The 23,473-nt window shown below is 38.6% G+C and overlaps 1 protein-coding gene across 5 annotated transcripts in view; it reads left to right on the plus strand.

Annotated features, from left to right (window-relative positions):
- The window catches only part of PDE7B (phosphodiesterase 7B), a 309,161-nt gene that overhangs the window by 116,886 nt on the left and 168,802 nt on the right, over positions 1–23,473 (plus strand). For 2 of the 5 annotated variants that reach the window (XM_018916984.3, XM_018916987.3), the window contains exons 1-2: positions 17,730–17,873; positions 18,059–18,173. In XM_018916984.3, the coding sequence (XP_018772529.1) occupies positions 18,153–18,173 (21 nt within the window). In that variant the 5' untranslated portion in view covers positions 17,730–17,873; positions 18,059–18,152. Of the gene's footprint in view, positions 1–11,995; positions 12,079–17,729; positions 17,874–18,016; positions 18,174–23,473 lie in introns of those variants that run through there. The other 3 variants (XM_050972230.1, XM_050972231.1, XM_018916985.3) reach the window with 2 other exon arrangements.

A 23,473-nucleotide genomic window follows, 5' to 3' on the forward strand; every position in this document is an offset into this window, starting at 1 on the left:
CCATATCTAAATTGGAAAATGATTACAGATAAGCACTAAATTTAATTTTATGTCCAAACTGAATTGTAACACATGTAGTTTATATGGGGAAGACAGGGATTTTGAGCCATGACTTTGAGACCTGTAATAATTGTTTTAGAATTAGTCTGAATTATTTTTTACTTATGAGAGTAGAATTAACTTTCATTTCAGTTAAAGCCTGAAAGCCTGTGGGTAATGCAACATAAAAAGACAATCATAGAGTGGTTTGGATTAGATGAGACCTTAAAGACCATCTATTTCCAGCTCCAAGTTTGCTCTAAGTCCCTCAAAGATTTGTGCTTACTGAGTTTCATCAGGTGGTCTACAACCAGCTCTTAACTCCAGTCCAAGAGATTAAATGTGATCTCAGAATATTTGAGTAAATTAGACTGTTTTGAACAATATATGATACTTCAATCACTAAAAGGAATTTGAATTCCTATCCATCCACTGGTACTATTGATGAAATTGTTGAAAACTGATAAATTTTCTTTTATTTCACTTGAAGTAGTTTTTCCCCAGTCCCTCCACAGATTCCAACTTGCAGAGCATTTATACTGTATTTTGGAATAAGCCTTGTGCTCAGATATTTTGTGGGGGTGGTGGTTCTAATTTTCACTTGTTTTGGTTTTGTTGCAGTATTTCACAGACAGATGGATTTCTGATTTCAGTAATGTTTGTGAAATGTTTCACTTTGTGCCTGTGTGTGGCTACCAATATGATTTCCTGAACAGAGCACACATCTGCATGTCTCACCTTGTCCACTGTCTCAGAGTAATCACTGGAGTGCTGTACCTCTTTCTTACTCTGTAAATCACAAGGGCAATTAGAGATAGGGTTCAATAAGAGAGATAGGGTTCATATACAGGCACCTCTGAATGGCTCTGAATAAAAGCAGCATATAAAAGCTAGGTAAAATGTGTGTTGGGGAAAAGAGCATAGACACATATTAAAACAGGGATCTGAAACAGGATTATGGCAGTCAAAACACTGCAGAGCATCTCAAATTTAGGTATTATCTATAAACTATCAGTGAGTTCCTAGTGGAAATGGCTTTCTCTCTATAACAAAATTGCACCTGGTGCTTTTGACTGAGGAATCCATCCTTGTGTAGCTCTGTCTCAAATATTCAAGTTGTTTTTCACTAGGAGTTTTGCTGATTTAATAAAAATGGATTAAGTAGTTCTCATTGTAAAGATCAGCTTGGTTCAGCATCTGATAAATCTAATTTCTACATAAGAGCATCTCATCATTGTGAGCCATAACCTGATGAATTGCAGGCTTACAAGGAGGCTTAGGTTGTGAGATAAAGAAAGGAAATTTTTCCTCATGATTTTCCTTAGAGACAGGATAAAATCACAAGGTTTGCAGCTCTATTCTACAAGCTACGTTCAGAGTTGCTAATTACAAGGCAGGATTCTTCTGGTGCTGTGGGGATATTCACAAATGCAACTCTAAATTACAAACACTTGTATAAAAAACTCTAGTGGTGATCCAGGGGTGATTGCTGTATGTTGGGGCAGGCAGCTGGTGCATTAGGTAAAAATGGAAGGATTTATTCACTTCGCCTTGAGGTGGGTGGCATTTTTTCACTCCTGAGCTTTTTCCAGTTTACTGAGAGTTTGGCTTAGTTATGCATTTTAACTACTGGCCAGAACTTAAGCAATGCCAGTCTGCCCTGCCTGGTGAGTGATATGTATGGTGTTGTGTTCAGAGAGAGTGTTATAGCAAAGGCAGCAAGCTTTCTGCTGCAACATTAGGAAAAAAAAATTAAATTCTCAGCTGTGGCTTTCCTACTTCACTGGAAATGACTAGTTGGGATGTTCACAGGCAGCAGGTTTCTGTCTCTGATTTACCAATAACTGCCATGATGGCTGTCAGATATACAAGGTTTATGAGAAGATCACCCTGTGCTCTCCGCTTTGCTCACCTGTGCAAGGGAGGAATTTGTTTTGCACAGGTGCAGTTATTAAATCAAATCAGATACATCAAAAGCAAGCAACAGAAACAAAATGTGTGGTTATCTGCTTTGTTGATTGATCTACTTGAAGCTGTATTCCTGATGTGTGATATGTACTTTTAAAATAAAGGTACCTAGCTCAGCTACAAATCACAGTGAAAAAAAAATCTGTTTCTAGTTAGATTGAAAATCTTACCTTTAGTGCAGTATATAGTAAAAAAAATGGAGTTTAGGGTATATATTAATTTGAAAGTCCATCTCAGAAATTTGATTGCATTTCTTAGACAAAACCAGCTGATCTAATCAGATGGGCGGGGAGAAAAACAAACAAAACCAAACAAAATAATCATCAGGAAGGAAGGTTGGCTGTCAATACACCTCTTCTTCCTTGTTCTATAGTCTGCCAAGTGTGAATCATGGTACCCATGAAGCTGAGTGCATTGCAGCTCAAAATTAAGGTGCTGTTGGGCAAACCAAGTACTTGCTTGGTACTACCAAACTTCTGCTAAGCATTCACTTAGCACAATTTAAAACTGGAGAGTCTTTCAACACACAACAGTACAGAAGGTGTGATATGAGCATTTGATATGAGCTCTGCAGTCACACACAGAAAAGGGAGCAAGAAAGGACACGATTCCACTATCAGTGTTTCTTCCCTTACAAAACATGTTTGGCATCTGCATCTTGCAGTTTCCCCTGGCAACTCTCTACTATCACAGAATAGAATGTCCCAAGGCTACACTCCATTATACTGCACCATCTTTTCCTTTTTTTTCTTGCTCCACAAGCTTTAATGAAGCCCATCAAATTTGCACAAGTGCCCTATTTACTGTACAGAGATTACGTCAAAAGAAACGATGTTGGCTTCCTATTAATGCCTGAAGATTGGCAAACAATCACGAAAGTCGATTGCTGTTCAGTTTGCTGAGTGGTGGCATGTATTGCTGCCTTGCCTAATTACAGCAAATCAGATGTTTCCTGTGGTGGAAAACAATACTAACAAATTACTAACTCTGTGTGTTTTAAGGGGAATAGTATATCTCAAGACTCAACTGAAGCAGAGCATTGGGACATGAAATTCTGTAGATGTTTTACCAGTTCATTTTAATGTGTATTTATGGTTAGGTAAACTAGCATTCAGGAGAAATATTACATCTTTAAAATATACATGACTGATTACCTGCACAGTGATAACTTTTCCCAACTGATTCAGAGCTGAACTGTATTCAGAGCCAAATTTTTACTGTTGGGTTTTTTTGATAAGCTTTTCCCCACAAATCTTATGTTGAGTTAGAAGGATAAAGGACCGTGTGATAAGCAGTGAGGAAACTACTGCCGAATAATCTACAAATAATTTTCAGGGTGCACAGAGATTAAAGGAATTGGCATTACCACATGAAAACCACCAGGAATTTACCTTACCTCTATCTGAGATTTTTGTTCTCACATCGAAGGCAGTAAAGATCCAGCTGGCTTTGTGCATGTGCATATTCCCTCTATTTTTCAGTCAGTAGTTCCCCAGGATGTGTTTTTACACTGAGGGATTATTAGAACATCATGAAAACTCCTACACACAGTCTTAGCCTAACTTCAGCATGTAATTTCAATGCCTGTAGCTTTACTTCGAACAAAAGCAGTTGGTGTGACAGCCTTTGCTCTTTGTAAAGGATGACACTGATTTCCTTCACTTTTCACTTAACTAAGAGAAAGGCTGGATCAATCAATCAAATCTTTGCAGTGCAATATTAAAGAAAACCATTGTTATTTAAGCCTTACAGTATAGAAGACAGCCTGAAGAAATATCTCCTGAAAAAAATTTAACTAGAAAACTTAATGCTTTCTATTTTCTTGAGGCTGAGCTGAGTTGAGTAAGTGAAATAAAAATCATATTTGGGAATTCTTGCTTGAGAAATTGCCTGTTAAGTCATGACATTGCCCACACACCTCTAATTTTGCTCTTGCAGCTCAGCCAAGGAAAAAGCATTCCATGAAGAAAGCTTCAAGGAAGTTTCTTGAAGTCACATGCCAGCAGAAAATCATTGCTGCATATGAATGTAGTGAATACTGTTTTCAGGATTTATCAAAACATGTGTCTACTCCTGTTTGTGGTTTCTAGGCAGATGCGTCCTCCTGCACCTCTGGAAATTTCCAGTTGGATGCAGTAGCACAGGGGATGAGGAGAATCTCAGTACACTGGGTCCAGCACTGTACTGAGTTTCTGTTGTGTTCTGCTGATCAGAAACTGTTGAGGAGCTGCAGGAGGAGGGGGACCTTCAGGCTTGATTGGAAGAAGTGGAGAAGAATTTATTTTTGAGCCTAGGGGAAAGATCAAGTAGTGCTTTGTTGGAGCATGTTAAGGAAGATCCCTCTAACTGCTCAGTATCTTCATTTATAGCCAAACTGATCCAAAGTCCCTTGAAGGACTGAGAGCTATAACGTTCATATCCATTCAGAGGAATTTGTAGTAACAAAATCTCTTAAATTAATTTTGTTCCCATCAGTTTCCCTTTTTGCCATCTTGCCCATGATCAAGTTCTATGTGTTTGAATTCAAACATCTGTGCTTTACTCTAAAATGAAATTACTATGGTTCTCTACAATTTTCATACATAAATAATTTCAGTGCTACTGAAATGGAAAAATTCTGAAGCATCTTCCTGGCTGCTCTTGTTTAAGGCAGTTGTGACGTAAATGACACAGACTTGCTGTCTTTTTACTCTGTCTCACATTTCCTTCCTTTGCACTCCCTTTAACATTTTCTCCCATCTCTTTCCCTGCCCTCCGTCCAGAGAAGTCAGCATCTCATATCCTGTTCTCTGAATGTTGTTCATTTGCATGACCTTTATTACTCTTGATTACTATAATGAGTGTTTTCAGTAATTATCGTCATCCTGTTCTATTTTTCCACAGCAATACCCACTTTAATGGGTTTCAGATTTATAAAACATATGTTATATTAGCAAAAGCTTAAGTACTACCTCTCTTTCCCAGTAATGCTTGTACACATGGAATAAAGTAGCCTTCTCCAGTCCTGAATAAATTTACAGTTGGCCTTAGGGAAGTGTCTCAGCTGAAATAAGGGTATCAGCCAAAGCTAAGAGTGTCTTGCCATCAAAGCAGTTCATGCTTCCATTGAACTGACGTGCAAGAAATTTTTCTGTGCCTTGCACACTTTCACAAGCACCTCTACTTTATTTAATAGGTATTGTTAATAAACATTCAAGAGAAAAAAATTAATAGTGTTGAATGTGGATGCCTATCACACTTTCAAACTAATAATTACTTTCTGACTAATAATGCTCAAAGAAATCCCTGTCCTCTCAGATTACATTGCAATAAGGGAATGCAGCAGGGAAGCACAAGAAGAAATGTCTGCTTGTTACTGGTGCTTTGTGAGTCATGCACCAGGATTTTACAGTGATAGGTGCTAAGCAAACACAAGCAAAATATGTGACCCACTTTTTGAGACAGAAAACAGCTTCATGTTGTTGGTGATAGTGTTAGTGGGATATACTTCTTAATATTTAACTATTTTTCAGTATCTTAGTACAATTTAGATAAAAAATTCTATCTCAATTACAGCCATTTGCTACCACTAGTACTACTGAGTGTAGTTACTGCAGTCCAACTGTTCTTTCTGGAATGCGATGTGGATGTGGATTCACTGCAGTGTGAATGCATTGTCTGCAAGAACTGCAAAGAGCCACCAATTCCCCAGCTGGATTCTGCCTCTGGGGGACACAGTGGCTCCTGATGAGCTGCAGCTTGTGCCATCAGTCAGAAGAAACAGGGACTCTGTACGCAGCTACGTGGTGCTGCTCTAAGTGGCTTTATGACCTACCCCAGTAAGGTGTAAAGTCCCACTTGAAGGGTTTCATAGAGATCCTGCCTACCTGCCTGCATTTTTGTGATGCTCATGTTTGAGCTGGCTCATTCAGCAGGAGCACACAGTATGGGCAAAGCCATAATGGGCAGCCTGAATCTGCCCTGGATTGACATAGCCTAGCACAGACCACAGCATTTCCTTTCCAAACTTGTCTGGAAACTTACAAATTCCTCTAGATTTGTAGTCAGGGAGAACCAGAAAACATTGTTTCTGTTGGAGAGGGAGGCTGCAAACATCATGTTTGGCAAGCTGCTGATTTGGAAGCCTTGCCTTTTGTTCTTCAGAGCCCTTCAGAAGCTGTTTGTAGTTCAGATAGGGAATCTCTCTACTTTCAGATCTATACAGAGACCAGAGAGACTGACTGTCAACATTTTTCTCACGATACCTTGCTTTTCCTCTTATAATTCCTTTCTACACAAACTAATTTCCAATGGAGCTCTGGATCTGAAGTTAGAAATGCAAAGTAGTGCAGACAACTGTGATCAGCAAGGTGCTAAGTTTTGGGAGGTGTCCCCCCATTTGTTCTACAATGCATGAGCACAGCATCCAAATAGAGAACTGGGCCATGTTATAATTTGATATATCCAGCAGGAGTAGGGGAAAAGCCATAGGGTGGGATCTTCTCTAATCACGAAATGGGCAAATTCAAGTCCTAGGCAGAACCTAACCCAAGCCAGATTTTACTTTCTCTGCTTACTGCCTGCTCTCTTTTCTTCTCTTCTTTGTCCATTTACTACAAAAAACTTTTAACCTTCTGCAGCAGCAACTCTACAAGAGTTTCACTGTACACAGTAGAACTAAAAAGTTCAAATACAAAATTTGAACACAAGTTCTCATACAGGGATGGTGACAAACCTTGGATGAGCCCTTTTGCTCACATAACTCTTTAGTGGGGTAGAGATGAATGACATGCAAAATCCTCAGTATCCAAGGTTGTTTCCCAGACACATGCTCATATTTATAGTGCTGTATCAAAGTTCATCCAGGCAAGTCTCTTGGGCTTCTCATGTCTGGGCAGAAGATGCCTTCTCAGGAGATTTCTAGCGCTTCCACACCCAGTCACAGTGGAAAATCTTTCTCATAACTTTACAGTCCCAACAAATAATAAACAAAACCTGTCTGGTTTTGCTTCATGCTGTGAGTAAAATGTAAGTCCCTGAGTCCAAATTCCCATTTTTTACATCAACCAAATCTTCATATGTCTTCTCTCAGTGTTTCATCCAATACCATTTCTACTCCTTAATGCTACTTGAGATAATAACTGTAATTTCTTGTTGCCTTTATCCATCTTTATATGCCAATTATAAATGTGTCTAAGCCAGACAGCAGTGAAAAGAGGAGATTCAGAGAAATATATTCTCACACAAGTATAGCAGCATCTCGTGTTAAAGAATTGTTCCTTCATTTGATTTCCAATGATTTTAAAGAAAGTTTTATTTTTAAAAACTTCTCTTTAAACCTTTACTAACTTTGCAAGAGATTATCCTGCTGTCCTCTGATCTTGAAATCCCAGGGATGGGATGGTGTAGCTGACTGAAAGAAAGTCAAAGTTCACAAAAGTCTCCTTGAGAAAGGAGATTTTCAGAAAACAATGTTTCCACAGGGTGAATAACCAATGCAGAAAGGAGTAGGCTCTTTCATTGACACTTAAATATTGCCCATCTTTAAAATATGATACAGATCATTTGGGCTTTATAATGGTAAATAGTGACTTTGTGTAGAAGAGTAAGAAATACTTGGCTGTGTGTGTTTGTGTGTCTGTGAGAATGCAGAGGTGCAGTCCAATGAGGATTTTGTGTGTAGGCAAGTCTAAATTGGGATTTCAGAAATAAAAATCATTGTTTGTGTTAAGAGTTCCAGCAGACTGATTAGAGCGATGTGTGTTTCACAGCCCTGATCAGACAACTGGTATCACAGTTGTGAGAGTGGTCTGCAGGGCTGCTGCTGTTTTAACAAAGCTTTGGCTGTCAAATCTCTCCTATCCTCAATGTGTTAATCTCTGAACCTCACTGAGCTCATCTTCTTCTGTGTCAGTGCAGGCCCATGTTTGCTTTTGTCCTTAACCTGGTCATTTTTAGTCTGTTTACATGTCTCATGGGTGTGATGGGTGTGACATTTTGTCTTTAGGATTAAAAGCTGAGCACATTGGAAAGATTTAGGACCAGGTAAAAATATGTTTTCCTTCTCACAAGCCTTGTTGTTGATAATATTTTCTCTCTTTTCTGCTCATTTTTGTTCTTTAGTAGTTTCTGTTTGCCATGTTTGCCCTTATTAGAGATTGGTTTGCCTCATGGTACTTAGTGAGCTTAGTTGTCACAGTAAAATATCTTAGAGGGCAGTTGAACTTCAGAGTGAGTGGCTGGGCTTCTTTGAGCATTACAGGTGCAATTCCTAGCATTTTTATTCTGTGTTATCTCTTTCCTACACAATAACCTGGAGTCTCAGGTATGAACTAAACTGTAGAAGCATGCAACATGTAGCCATACCTGAAAATCACATAGAAAATAAATTAATTTTGGTAGTCTTAACCTAGCTTTTATTTTAATATTTATTGAGTTTGGCAAGATGGATTAAATGTCCTAGTTTGGCTTGACTTTAATTCCTAATAGTTACTGCTGGGCAATAGTTGTAAAAACATATTTCCATGCGTTTAGCAAACCTTGTGTCTCTGAAAGTGACATTCAGACAGAAGGACCATGAAAGACAGCTACACTTTATGTACCTTGGCATTGCAAGTATCTGGGAATGGGTTGGCATATTTTAAGGCTGCAAAGCAGGGACAGCAAGTGCCTGGTTTACAGGCTAAATCTGGAGAGCTTACAGGCAAAGAGTCTTGCTCATAAAGCAAAAGTGTGTGTGCAGGAGGAGGGTGGGTCAGATGCAGCAACAGGGAGCATTAATTGAAGTCCTTTTTGATGCCATTAAAAAGTAATCTCAAATTTCTCTAAAGGAGAAACCAGGACTCCAAAATCTAGGGACCTTGGTAGCTATGTCCTATCTTTAATGTAGTCAAGTGGCTGAATGCCAGAACAACTTGGTAACTAGTGCTGCGTACATACAGACTTCTGATGGACATAAACAAATATTCATATTGTCAGATCCGTGTGTTACTGTTGTAATTTTTATTCTCCCCATCTGGGAACACATTTTTGTCTTCAAAAGTTTTTACTGAATGCATAATGAGTCCTCAAAAATGTATATTTGTAATTTCTTACATTTAATGTCACTGCACATTACTTTTCCAGTGTCCTATACGAATTACCAACTGAAAAAAAATCTAGATTTAAAAAAATTGGAAAAGATGGATCCTAAGATTTATAGCATTTCATAAAAATGGAAATATCTTTTCATTTACATCATTTACATTTTTTTTTGCCACTCTGGAGTATATGTATAAAGAGGATAGCATAAAAACAAAATTAAAATCTAAGATTTAGGTAAAATAATTGATGCCTTCAAAGGACACATAGAAACAAGTAACCTAAGTTGACACATTTTCAGTAACCTAGGTTCTTATACACCCTGAGTTTTAAACCAACACAACAGATTGAGGGGTGGAGTAGGCCAGGTCAGATTGCCAGAGGAAATGCTTTCCCAGAAGTCACTGTCCTCACAAGAGAAACTGAGTTGCACATGGAGCAGCTCCAGAAAGCACATCAGTGCATAGGAGGCATCCTCCAAGTGATACATAGGCTGAGGAATGTGGAGTAAGGACTTCCATCACCCAGGTTCATCTGCTGCATAGAAAACCAGTGGAAAGCCATGGCCTTGGCTAAGGACTGTGAAGATGTGGATTGGAGATGTTTGGAATTAGAGAACTGAAAAAGGAGGAAGGAAGCAGCTGACAGAAAAATCAATGGTTTGTTGTCTGTCAATGTTGCTGCCAAGACAAGTTGTCTCAAAATGTTACTGTATTCTGTAATTTACAAAATTACAGATGTTTGGCACAACATCAAAGCAACCTGTATTTGTCCTTAATGAGTCTGCCTTCACAACAGGGGCTGGGCATTTACATGCTTTGTGTCTTGCTTAACTATTTAGCCCGTTCATCCAGATTCTGAATGTACATGAAAATGTGAATATTAGCATCTTGAAGTATCACTACACTGTTATCGCTGAATATATTCTTTCTAAGTATATAATTATAAGGTATAGCAGGTGTAATCTATTGAAGTAAATGGTAAAATCCTATTGACTTCAAAGATTTTATCCATTATGTGTCTTCAATACATTTCCACTATTTTCCTGACTTACCTACCTTATCTAGTGTTCCCATCTTTAGCATTTGAGTGAATTCATACTAGTTCTAACTTCCTCTTTTAAAAAGTTTCTAATTATTCATTTAAAGGCTCAAACTGCAAATCTTCACTGTTCTTTGAAAGCAATGGAACTATTGCTGCATAAATGTCACTGATTGTACCCTGCTACATATGCTTTAACTTTGTAGACTGTTGGACAGTTATGTGATGGTAATTAGGGGTATTTTTGTATGAGATGCTAAGAAAATCAAGTTTTGACAATAAAAGTGTCCTTCTTCTGGGGCAGTTGCATTTTGGCTTGAATCTCAGACAATAACTGAGGTTATTTTAATAAGAACTAAAAAAAGATGCAAAAAATTGACTCAGATCTTTCAGTCTGGAGGAGATCTGCATTGAGGTCTGCTGAGAATTTGACTCTCGTTTATAAGAGAACTTGTCCCTTTTGCTTGGCTTGGGAATGTTTTTCTCTCCCTTCTGATTATACTGGTTTTATCACTAGTTTTACCATTGACCAACATGATGTAATGAAATAAAATTAGGAATTGCTTCAGGGACTTGTGGTTACTGCTCAGTCTGTGCAGTTACCATGCTGGGGAGGGCACCAGCCAGGGTTCTGTACACTTACTCTTCTTTCCCCCTTTCTGATAAGGACATAACCAGAACAGTAATTTGGGCTCAGTTAAGTCTATCAAAGACAAAACTCAACATGAAATAAGTACAAGTTTGTGGACTACAAAGAATGTTTGAAGATGGCTCATTTAATGCCTGTAGACTGTAGGGGAATCTCAAAACACAGGGGTATTGCACGCTGTGGAATGAGGAGGTGAGGGGGAAAAAGTAGATGGACACCTTTAAAACTGGCCAAAGCATCATTCATGTGCAAGTACTAGTTGCTGGGCAAAATAAAATTATTTTCACTTGCATTTCTCAATATGCTTTTCATCCCCAAGGCCTATACCTGCTGGATTACACTATCATGTTTCAATTCAATAGGATAAGAAAGCTACTCATTATTAGCTTCATGTGAAAGCTAAAATTGTCTTTGATAGACTAATCAATCCTTTTTAAAAGATGCTGGCCTCAACTTCATTTCAAGTAATGGCTATTTCACAGAAAACACAATGGAAACAAGAAAAAGGTTTAAAAATTCTGGAAACTTAATAAAATGCCTAAGTAGTAAAATTAATTGAAAGTTGTAAAAATAGGTCTCCTGCACCTAAAATTTTATAGGTGTCAGAAAAAAAAATCCCAGAAAAAGCAAGAACGAAGCTCTTTGTTGTTCATATATGTTTAAATGAAAACCTAGGAATTGTATATTATATTCCTCAGTATCTTTTAAGAAGGAATCTACCTGTGTGTTTATCTGTCTAAAATAGTGATGCAGTACACATTCTTAAATATTAAAATGAGGCTTTGAATTGGAAAATACCTCATGATTATTTTTATTCTTTTTTTCTTATTTATTGATCATAGAAGATACTCAATTGAAAAAAAAGGATTTTTTTCTTGCAATGCTTTCTTATTTTTTGTCACAGTTGTTGATATAATAGCCTTTCTGACACTGCTTGTAACCCTTTGATGCAGAATTGCACCTGGTTTGTTTTTCTTTTGTTTCAACTACCTCTGTGGCATCTAAAAGCATTATTTCTGGTTTATTTCTTCTTTTTCAACTGTTTTAAACACCAAGAGCCACATAAAAATAATCCACTGATTGAAAAGGAGATAAATAAAAAAATGACTTGCACAGCTAGAGCTGGATGAACTTGGAGAATTATCAGTAACAGTGGTAATAAGAAGATAAAGTTTTGGATTTGCTGATCTTGCTGCTCTTTAAGACTTCAAATTTTTTCTGAACATGTTTGTTTTTTAGGAGGAAGTTTTGCCACCTATGAGTGATATAGTGATGACAAAAGTACTCAGCATTGGCCAAAATAAAAGTTTGTTCTCTTTCAGGTAAGGAAAAATACTTGAAATTTTCACCTGTCTGTTCTCTGTTTTCCTGGGTTTGAAATCAAATGTCAAATATTATTGTATCAGGTCTGACAGAACAAAATGGTTTTGCATATGGTCTGATCACTAAAACAAATATGAGCCATTGACAGCAAGGCTTTCTCACCCTTCCTTTTCAATGCCTGGGAACTGCATGTCAGCTCCTTTGTCCTTTGTGTGTACAGCATTTGTGGGAGCTGTGGGAGCTGCACCTGTGCTGGGATGGCTTTGGCTGAATGACTTTGGGACTTGACACTGCTCTGTGGCCAGGAGATCTCACTGTGAGGGCAGATTGTGCTGTGGTCCCCTTCACTAGTAATCCCACTGAAACCCTTTGGAAGTCATTTAAATGCTGCAAAACAGAAACCAGACTATGACTGGACCCAAAATACATTCGTCATATTCATGCATTCAGTTATTTTTTTATTAATTCAAGGGTCACATCTGCTGAAAATAGAGGTCCACACAATATTCTAGATCAGTGCCTCAAGGTAATGGACATTTGAAATTCTCTTCCTGATGTGTTCATCAGCCTACATAATGCTTGTTGAGCTCATCCAGTGCTATTTACATGAAGTATCCAGGCCATAGATGAGAAATTATTTGTATTCTTTTGATTTAAAAAGTCCATTTTATTGGGGATATTTCCCATGGCTTAAATCTATGAATAAGTGTATAGAACAGAAAAGGAAAAGTGAAAAAAAAAGCTAAAAGGAACAGAATAACATAAAGACAGGATTTTTTTTTAACTCAGCAGTTCATGGGCAGAAGATTGGGAACTCTGATAGGACAGAGGGGACAGTTAGAGGGAAGTTTTTGCCAGAAAAAGCTGAATTTCTAGCTCATGTTGGAAAAGATGTCAAGAGGTAGGTGGCTCAAGACTGGAAACCTGGACAAATTGTTGCATGGATAAGTCTGAGAAAGCTGGAGAGCATTCCCTTTTGGAGACACCTTTCTTAGGAGCAGTGTAATCTTCTTATGACAGCACTTGAAAGCCTGGAAGTCCAAACTACGTACCAACACAGCAGCTTTTAGGTCAAATAAATGAGGACCAAAGTCATGTCAGCAATCTGTGTCCTCCCGTGGGGACCAGCTCACTCTGAACAACACCATGAACTTACTCCATTCTTGCCTGAGCCACATGGCCCCGGGTCATTCCAAGCAGCCCTGAGCCTCAGCTGGTATCAGCCACCAGCAGCTTCTGACAGCTCACACAGGCTCTCTGTAAACACACCGAAAACATCACACAGATCCCAGGAGAAGAAAAGAACTGTAATGGAGTCTGTTCCACAAACTGTGCATCAAGGATGCTTCCAGCCACTCATTGCAACTATAACAAGATTAATCTGAGGGCATTGATTTGTAAATGAACAGGCACAGAACATTCACATCTAGTCACTACGAGAAATTTCACATAATTCAGCCCGGAGAAATTTGCCTTTAGAAGTTTGCCAGCAGCAATTACAGTGTAAGATATGAACTCACCTCCAACATTAGTGTGTCTGTATTTACGGGGTGGGATAAGCTTAAACTTCCTTGAAACTATACTTTGACTGGGGTTGTTGACCCTTTTCTTCCTTTGTTTTCATGTATGCAGGCCACTGTCACTCCGTACTTGTCCACCTTTATTGCACCCTGACAAAGGAAGCTGCAGCAGACTTGACAAAGAGCTACTATGATCACAGAGTTTTCAGCATCCTCAGATTTACATGTTTATGCCCTGGGGAATAGTAGAAATACTTTGGGGAATCACTGTAACACCTACGACCTTGCAATTTAGAGCAATTTTGTGGGGAGTGGAAGAAAGTGGAAAGGAAGAGTCAGGCATGAAGTCATTCAGCTGTGGTAGCAGCTTGAACGTGATGCCTCATTTTCCACTCCTTGTTCCCAGCTCCCACTCAGATGTCATTGAGAGCAATATGAAGAGCAATATTTGGTGCAGTTCTGCAGTCCATCCTGAAGATGGTCAGGGTACAAACAAAGTGATGGGAAGAAAGTGGAGGATATCTTAGGAAGGAGACATCTTTTTGCCTCCCCATGTACAGTGCCTGTCATCTTATCATGTGTAAACAAATTTTACTGGCACTGAGATGAATTTTTTTTTAAGTTTCAGGGATTATGTCTGGTTATAAGGAGTGTGGTTTGAATGAGGGCAATTAAGCAGCCTCTCTAATATCCAACTTCCTTTCCAAAGACCACAGTGGAAGATTGCAGATTTGTGAAGAGGAATGCCATTCCTTAGTAAGAGAGAACATTTCTTGGTGTGCCACCTATATTGAGAAAAGAGAATAGACAAAAAAAAACATTAAAGCACCTCCAGTACTGAGCTACGACTGTAAAATGAAGTCAAACAAATTATTTAATCAAGTAGGATTGCTCAAAAAGTCTCATAAATTTGAGGGGTCCCTATATATACTTTGTTGCTTATTCCAGAGAGAAAGAACCAGGGTGTCTGAGGAAAGGTCAGCTCTTTTTTCAAGAGCTGCATGGTTAAACTCTCCAATTTTGGCTAAATTCCATGTTTTGGACAATCCTGCTAATTGCTAACAAAAAGAGTTATCTGCTTTATCTGCCTGGATCTGCAGCAGATTCCCCAAGAATGCCTAAATACTTGTCCTTTGTACTATTGCTAAAACTTCCAATGCATGTTTCCTGCGGCATTCTGAACATCTCAGTGAGACATGAGGCACAGTCTCTTTCACCTTTTTTCCTCTTTGTTTCCTCCTCTTGCTCCTGAACAAGCTGTGCTCTTTGGCATTAGTATTCCAGTCATATGCTCACATGACTCTACCCTACCACGTTTCTGTTATGTCAATTAAGTTGTCATTTTGATCTTGCTTTAACTGTTCTGGCTCCATTGTATTTATTTAGATAGTTTACATCAGTCTAGGCTGAGCATCAGTTATTTTGTTTTCTTTTTTCTTCCTTCAGTGACTTTTTTTTAAAGAGTCACAGTTTTCTTTTTCTAAGCTTTTTTGTTAGGCCAGTGTGGGTCAAATTTATCTGGACATGCATGTCACCAGCCTGGCAGGATATTTTAGCATACATCAAATCACATTAGCAAATCTATGCTGAAGTTTTTTCTTTGCTAGGTAGAGACCATTTTTTTTCTCATCAGTCCTTCCTATCCGTCATGGAAATGCATGACTATATGAAGGTAACCAAGATATTCCTTCTCATTCCCACCCTTACTTGCATCTCCTCATGCAGGTATTAAGATTCTTTGTCCAAGAAGAAACAGCAATCTGAAGTGCTTCCAGACCTCTCTGTCTTTTCACCAAAGAAACCTCTACATCTCAAAACCCACAGTGGCCACTCACTGTCACAGGGCCACTTGGCTGCAGGAGGCTGAAGTAACCTCTAATTTATTTAGGAGAGATACAAGACCTAAGACTTTGTGCAAAACTGGAATGTACCTGGACCCTAATTAATGAAATGCAATGTAATGTTGTTAATGAGATTGATCCTAAAATGCAAAACCAAGAAAATAATCAGGCTTAAATAGACATTTGAAAATCTACTCTTACATATATGCTCCACAGTAGGATCACCTGTATCAAAACTGTTCATGAATAACAGTTGACAAACCATACTTATAAAATAGCCACTAACAAGACACTGCAGACTATCACAGCCCATCTATTTCATTATTTTGCTCTCCTACCTTTAGTTTTTCCGAAGTCAAACAACTCTCCTCTGTTGAAGTTTACTTATTCTAACCACAATTCATACAGAGAAAAAGTCCCTCCTTCTTTGCAAATTGTCTGGATCTCTTTTAGTTAAATAAACAGAGCCAGAATGCATCTTGAAACAGTGGACCTTGGTTACCTACTATGTCATGTTTCTAGGACAGACCTTCACACATTTTGGGCACTGCCCTGATTACTTTCCAAACACAGTCTGAGACTTATCATCAGCTTAGGTGAAGCTATGTTGCCATTAAGGGTGAAGAAGGCCAGATAATGTCTCCAGGACCAAGAATAAACTCTATCCAGTATTTTTATTTTCTTGCAGAGAAATATACCCTTTGTGCACTTAAGAATACTTATCAACTCTCCTGTCTTTGGACTAAACAATGTCAATCTCAGTCTTTCTTCAGACTCCAGATCAGTCCCACTAAAATCCATTCAATTTTCACCTGACATTCCCAGGACTGGTTCCTGAAGGGCAATTCCCAAAGTGCACTACTCAGTTTCCTGCTCACCAATGCTGAGTGAAGAAGAACACAATGATTTTCCATGCACTACGAATAATATTTCTATTTGTGCATTTCAAATTGCTTCATCCAGTTCTCTAAGTACAGTCAGTGAACTTAACGTGCTCTAATTGATTCTGTAAATGTCTAAATTATTTAGTACTTTTCAATATGTTATTCCATCATTTACATCCCCATAACACTTAGCAGTTATTTGTGAAGATGATTGCATTAGCAGTGATAGCACAGACAGACTTTTTGGTAAGCAAAAATCTTTAAATATTTTGGCCACTCTGGAGCTGCATTTTGGTAGAATCAATTGGTGGTCATAGGGAAGTTCCTATGACTTCTACTGTATTTGTACATGTTCTGTGAAGCACTGAGAAATTTCTTTCTCAAGAGCTTTCTGTCTACCGATTTTTAAAGGCTTGTTTTAATGTTTTAATGGTTTAAAATTAAATGCGAGACTGTTAAGTCTTTTTAGAAATTAATTGTGCATCATAGACTGAAATCTTTGAAAGGATTCCCTAGAAGAAACAATTGATAAAATTAGAATGATGCAAATAACAAAACCCCTATCAATTATCTTTTGCTGTTTTGGCCTTTTTTGCCCATGCTAATTGACCTTGATGAATGTTATTTGTTTCTTGAAGCTTCAGCAACGTGGTTTCTCCACTGCCAATGGTGTGGTTATACTAAAAGCAAGATCTACCTTCCTCTTGCCTTTTGATGTGGACTTTAGTACTAAATAAAACGCTGTATTGTGGCACACAGCAGAGCTGACAGGCGAGCCCAGCTGGGCTGCGATCTGCTGGTGGAAGTTGTTTGCCCAGATCAGCCCTCGAGGGTGACTGCATCCATGACTCGGATGGGGTAAGGAAAGCACTCTGCTAATCTGCAGCGTAGCTCCTGCTGACTGATAAAAGGATGTGTACAGTAGTCTCAGTCTTATCTCGTTAGCCAGGTTTACACTGGTGTGACACTGCTGAACTTAGACAAGCAGTTCCTGATTTACTGTAGGGCGAGGGCAGAATCGGGTCTGATTTTGCACCACAACCCATAGAGATTACCCAGCTCGCCCTGGAAAATATCTTGTGTATATTTAAGAGCACTTCAATATATGTAAGCACATTTATAGCCTTTCCCCACGTCGTGAGGATATATTGGATCTTTCGAATACCTCTGGATATAAAATCTTTCTGAGCTGAATCCAGGACAGATAAATCATGACTCCGGCTTCTTTCGCCTAGGGTAGCCTGCCTCAATCGCTGCCACATTCCTCCCATAGTAGTCGTTTAAAATTAATAGCACATGCAGAGGAAAAACTAAACCCTTTGACGTCACTCCCGAAATGAGGAAACATAAACAGAAAAGGTTTCTCGGCGGCGCTGGCAGCACGGCGGGGATTGGTCTGCGCTCCGCGCCCGGCGCTGGCAGCGCCTCCCCGCCCGCCCGGCCTGCGCTGGCTGACACGGGCAGCCAGACTGCAGCAGCCTCAGCGCTACCCCAGCCCTCTGCCTGGCACACAAGTGCGCTCTCTTCCCCAGCCTTTTTGCTTCTTAAGGTGGTTTTATTGCCTGGGTTGGGGGACTTGGGGAGGTTTTCTTTCCTTTTTCTTTCTTTTCCTTTTTTTTTTTTTTTTCCTCCTCTTAAAAAAACCCCCACAACCTTTTTTTTTTTTTTTTTTTTTAATTATCATTATTTTAGTTTGCTGTCGTTACTTATTTCTATTCCCAATCCTGGATGCAGTTACTGGATTCTGCAGTACAAGTCTTCATGAACAAGCTGCACCGCTTAGAGATTTCACGGCATTCAAAGGTCACAGAACTGCCACTATGGTTAAATGTCTTGTTTAATGGTTGAGGTATGTACAGCAAACCTGAAAGAAGCAGCATGATTATTTTTTGAAGGGGAACTTAAATTGTGAGGGGGAGAGGGAGATAATACTATTATTTAGAGGAAAAGATTTTTACCGGTGATTGTTACTACAGCAACCGTTTTTTGAATTTCCTCCCTTTTTCTCGTTATTCAAACTAGATGAAAATTTTAACTTATGTTGATTTAACCATTTGATGGTTACAGAAGGTTGCAGAAGGAATCTCTTGTAGAAGTCCTTTCTGACCCTGCTGGGGAAAGTGTGATTGATTTTTCTGTGTTTTCCTATTGCTCTGTGGCAGGAGAGGAGACCTGGGACTTGTTTGGCTTAGATGAAGGAAGAAGAAAACAGAAACTTGTTCCTATCCTTAGGGGGCTGTGAGTTTTTCTGAGAGTTAGAGCAGAGGGAGGAAGAGTTGAAAATAAACAGGTCAAGCAGAAAAGAATATCGGCTTCATTTTTAGGAGTACATGTACTGCTCTGTGCTTTTATTTTTTTTAAATACATGCTTAGATTACTTTACTTGGTTTGGGTTCAGAAGTTCAAAATTAAGAAGCAGCCTGAGCTTTGACTAAGAAACAGATCTCCACTGGGAAGGGAGAGAGCTGTCTTTATATTAACACCAGTTTTCATACAGCCTTTGCTACCTAAGCAGAGAAAAGTGGGAATTTGCTCGGGAGTTAAAGTGATGTAACCTGGCATCTGTTTGATAGCATATAGCTTCAATTCATATTTGAGCCAGTGATCTGCCTTGAATGAGTATTGCAGCATCACAGTGGGCAGTGTGTGCTGCAGTAAATGAAGGCAACTGCTACCATCCAACTAACATTGTTTTCAAGAGTGTGATTCTAAATTACAAGAGGAAGAGCCACTTGTCAGAGCTTGTGTGTGTGTGTGTGTGTGTGTGTGTGTGTGTGTACAAGTGGTCTTAAAAATAATTCCAGCCAAGACAAGAGATTTCTGTTGTTAATTGGATTAATATACAGGTATGTTCAATGACCAGCAGTCTTCATATTTTTCTGATTTATGGAAAGAGACTTTTCATAGCTCTGTTTGAAATGTTGCTGTAGCTATAAATCCTTTGCAATCTGAAAATATTTAACTTTAAAAATTATACCTAAAAAAACAATTCCTCTAACAAGGAACAGAACATGATCACGCCCATCTCCTGCAGTGTACCCCATAGGGTTAAAAACATTAACTACACCAGGCTGAAGCATGCTAGCTTAAGGACTGCAAAAATATTAGCTCTGAAATGCAGAGGATGTGCTATGTGCTGTGAATGGACAATTGCTATTCTGCAGTGCCTGGTGGGAAAACAAGGACTTTGTGTATTGCAAATGCATAACTGCAGCTCCTCCATTTCCTTTGCTGTATCTTCACTGATGACTGCAGAAACAAAGAGATTTGTCAGAGATAAGCTCTGTAGTGCCCCATCTCTTTGAAGATGCAGGAAGATGTTTTCTCATATCCAAAAACCCAAAGTCAAGCTTAGTTGGGTGAACTGTTATTCTGTAATCTCTGTGTCATCCTCTCTTCCTCAGCCCTCCCCAAATTCTTACTTCTTACAACTGCCAGCTGTTTTCAAAAACTAAAGTAATACTTCTCTAGACACAAGTTCAGGAAGGCTAACAGAGTGTTGGTTAGATGATTAATTTGTAAATCTCACTGAGTGTGTCTCAGCCTATAGAGACTATAACCTCTTCTGTAAGGAAAAACCCTCTAGCCATGAATATATTCAAGTTTCCAAAAGACAGTCTGTAAGATATTTGTTTATAGTAATTTCTGAGAATTAAATTATTCACTTATTTTGATAAACAGTTTTTAGAGAAGCTTTGGTTTAAGCTCTGTATCTACACGTTGGTGCATCTGTGTTCCGTAGCAACTACTAGTGGTGGTACTAATACAAAATGTGGTAAGTGGACTTCAGCTGACAAAAAGAGTTTTTCTGGTTTTGTAAGAAAAATTTATTTGCAGTGTTTCCTCTGAACAATCTCAATTCAGCATCTAGAAAAAAAAAAAACAATTTAAGGTTTGCCTGTCTGCAGTGGACAAACACTTACTGCCATTTGCACTCACATTGTCTCCAAAAAATTGTGTATTGAAGAAGTTTCATGGGCTATGAATGGCTGCTTCTTCTGAGTTTATTTCCATAGGGTGGACAGGAGTTTTCACCAGTGAAGTTCCAGTGATTCCATCAGACCAAGGCACAATCTGCTGAGCCTAATCCAATATACTACAGATCACTTTTTGTAGTTGCAAAATGTATAATTGTGTAAATTTAATAGTATATAAATATATCATCATAACAGCCCTTTCTCCCTGTTTATTCCTTTTCTCTTCTGAAAATGAGTGCTCTGCTTGCCCTTACCAGACTTCTAGGTAAGTCATGGTAGCAGACTGGTTTTCCAGGGTCCTCATTGCAAGTATGATGTATGTTTGAGATGTTTGATCATATGTAATTCCTTTTCACTCATCACATGGTTCTTCTACCAATAGCTAAAGCATATTTTAATGAGAAATTGTCTGAAAATTGGTATTCTATGACACATACATGGTTTTCTTGTAATTTTTCAATCTCAGGCAAAAACTGCTCTTATACTGGTAGTTTCATTTATAGGAGCTGTATGAAGAAAAAATGCCAGCTATTAACCAAGCCATTAGTGTCAACAGAGTAAAACCTGACACAACCTTATCTAATCATAAGAAATATTTGAGACTTAATTTCTCCTCATATCAAGGTAGATATATGCTCTTGATGAGATTGGTTCTGGTTTCTGGCCTAAGAGAAAAACAAGTCATTTGGTGCAGCCAGGAAGGAATCCCATGTAAATAGGAATTCTTAGCTACTCAGTGTTGCTCATCATCACGTTGTTACTCCATTTTCATGCTTGAAATTATTACAACATTCCATGTGCTTGTCACAGGGTGAAAGTGAAAGGGACAGCTGCAGTCCTACTAGCTGCCAGAACAAAATTAAGTCTTTTGTAATCAGATGATGGTTCAGTATTCCTCCTCTCACATCCATATTGGGTAGAAGATGTCGGAAGTATGAAATTCATCGTTCTTGTTTTTCAGCCAGCAAACTGGCTTACTCTTGCAGGGACATCAGTTCTTAGACTTCCAGTGAAACACTCAGCTTTACCTCTAGTGTGGAATTTACACTTTTTAGTCACAAGCTTCAGGGTGTAGAATTGGTGTTCTTTAGAGTTTATACCCTGACAACACTGGGACACAGATAAAGCCTAAGCGTACAAAAGCAGTTCAGGAGTTCTGATGTTTTTTCTTTCCCTGGCTACCACAAGGTGCATCAATTTTGGCACCTAAAGATGAATAATTCTGAGAAGATGGGTCACAGTGCCAGGTACCACAAATGCAATCAGATAAGGATTGTTAGTAACCTTTTGTGCTTCACAGTAAATGAGTAGAAACCAAATAAAATACCTTTTGACAGTAGTGGTAGTTTTTCAGATTTGAAGTATTAGCTTTGTATAAATACTAGAGATATAGAATGCATTTTTTGTATTTAAGACAATTTGTTTAAATAATTCATAGAATTTAAAAATGCAAAGACAACTTCTGCAAGGATTTTTCTGCAAAAAGAATTCTTCTGTATCATCCTAGAAAATGTGGAGAACTGTTAAATTTTATTTTTCCTATTATTCTTACTACAATAATGTTCCAAAAAAGTTGCATTAGAAAACAGCATTTGAAAGTCTGAACCCTGTCATTTCTGTTATCCTGTAATAGACTGTGGGATTCAGAGGATGTATTGCAAGGGTTCACAGTGCTCAGGTCTGGGATAGTGATGGCTATTTTAAAGCCTTCAGTTTTAAAGTATAAAATCAACAAATCAGAGCCTGATCAGATAGAACAGTGTATTTCCAGAGGCCAGGCTTCAGTGACAAAACTGTGAGCGAAAAGTTTGTGACAGAGACAATTCTCAAAAACCAGCAGTCAAGTGAATTAAGCATTTCCTTTGTGCTGTGATGTCATCAGTCCATTAATGCAGTAACTTTGATGTACATTTGGCCCTTGTTCTCTTCTTCAAAAAGTGAAAAGTCAAGGGCTATCATTTAAATGTGTAAACAGTGTCAAAGAGAGAAACTAAACTAATGAAAGGCTACTATTGAGTTGTATTTTTTATTCTGTTCTTTCTCCCAATATGAGCTATGAGTGAGGATGGATAAGAATTCAGTTCAGCTTCTTATTTAAGTCACATAGTCTTGTGGTGGCATATGATATTCTTCTTGAACAGCTTGCCGTCCAGCCAAATAAGAAACCCAGGTTGCCTGGATGGATAAACATAGCTGATGACCTCTTCCTCTTTAGAGGTGGACATGAACAGTTAGGATTCTTCCAGTCACACACAGACAAATTTGCTACATTTTAGCTAAAGAAGAATTGCCTTCAGACGCAAGCAGCAAGATTTACTTCCCTTTGAGTAAGTTATTTTTAAAAAAGTAGAAACAAATATTTTGAAGGAAACAGTTGCAAAGGCATTTTTTTCTGTGGCTGGTAGGTTTGTACTAGTTACCCACAAAAATTTCTGGTATGAGAAAACGCACCAACGAATATCTCACTACGGTGTGTGTTAATGCTGGCAGTGTAAGGTTTTCAAAAGAAGAGCAGAGAATCTCCTGTCAAATTAAGTTTAGCTAATTGTTGCGGTGGCATAAAAACACATTTGTGGGGCAGCTGCTGTCAGGACCTGTATACAATTTTCTGCATGGTTGTTCATGGCAGAGTTTATGATACTAACTCCTCTGAATGTAGGAAAAGTTTTTTGGGAAGGATGGTCATTACCTTTCAAGGAATAAAGCAGGAGGTAAGCATATTTTGCCTGAATATGCAGCAACTCAGGAATGGCTTAGAGAAATATACATCTATGTAAATGAAATTAAGAAACATCAACTTAACTAGAAAATTCCCAGAGGATGGTATTGATCTACTGTGTGATCAGTTCTGCTCCTATTGGCAACTGCCCTTTATTACTTCTGGAAGAAAGGATATGTATGCTCATGTTCTTATTCCTTCTCTTTCCCCCTGCTCAACCTAACACACTTCCTCCAGGGCATGTAAAGACTGGCTAGGTTCTGAGGCTTGTTTTAATACCAGGAGGCAGAGTTACCATCAAGTGTGCAAGGATTGATCCCTTGGTAAAAGAGGTGTGGATCCCCAGGTGGTTGCTGTGCAAACAAACACGCATTGACATGAAACGCCTCAGTACTTTCTGAAAATTCAGCTGTCATCCACAGGGTGCAGCAATTTTCCCCTTCATGTATGGTG

Source organism: Serinus canaria, chromosome 3 (assembly GCF_022539315.1).
Source record: "Serinus canaria isolate serCan28SL12 chromosome 3, serCan2020, whole genome shotgun sequence".
In the NCBI taxonomy this organism is placed as follows: Eukaryota; Metazoa; Chordata; class Aves; order Passeriformes; family Fringillidae; genus Serinus; species Serinus canaria.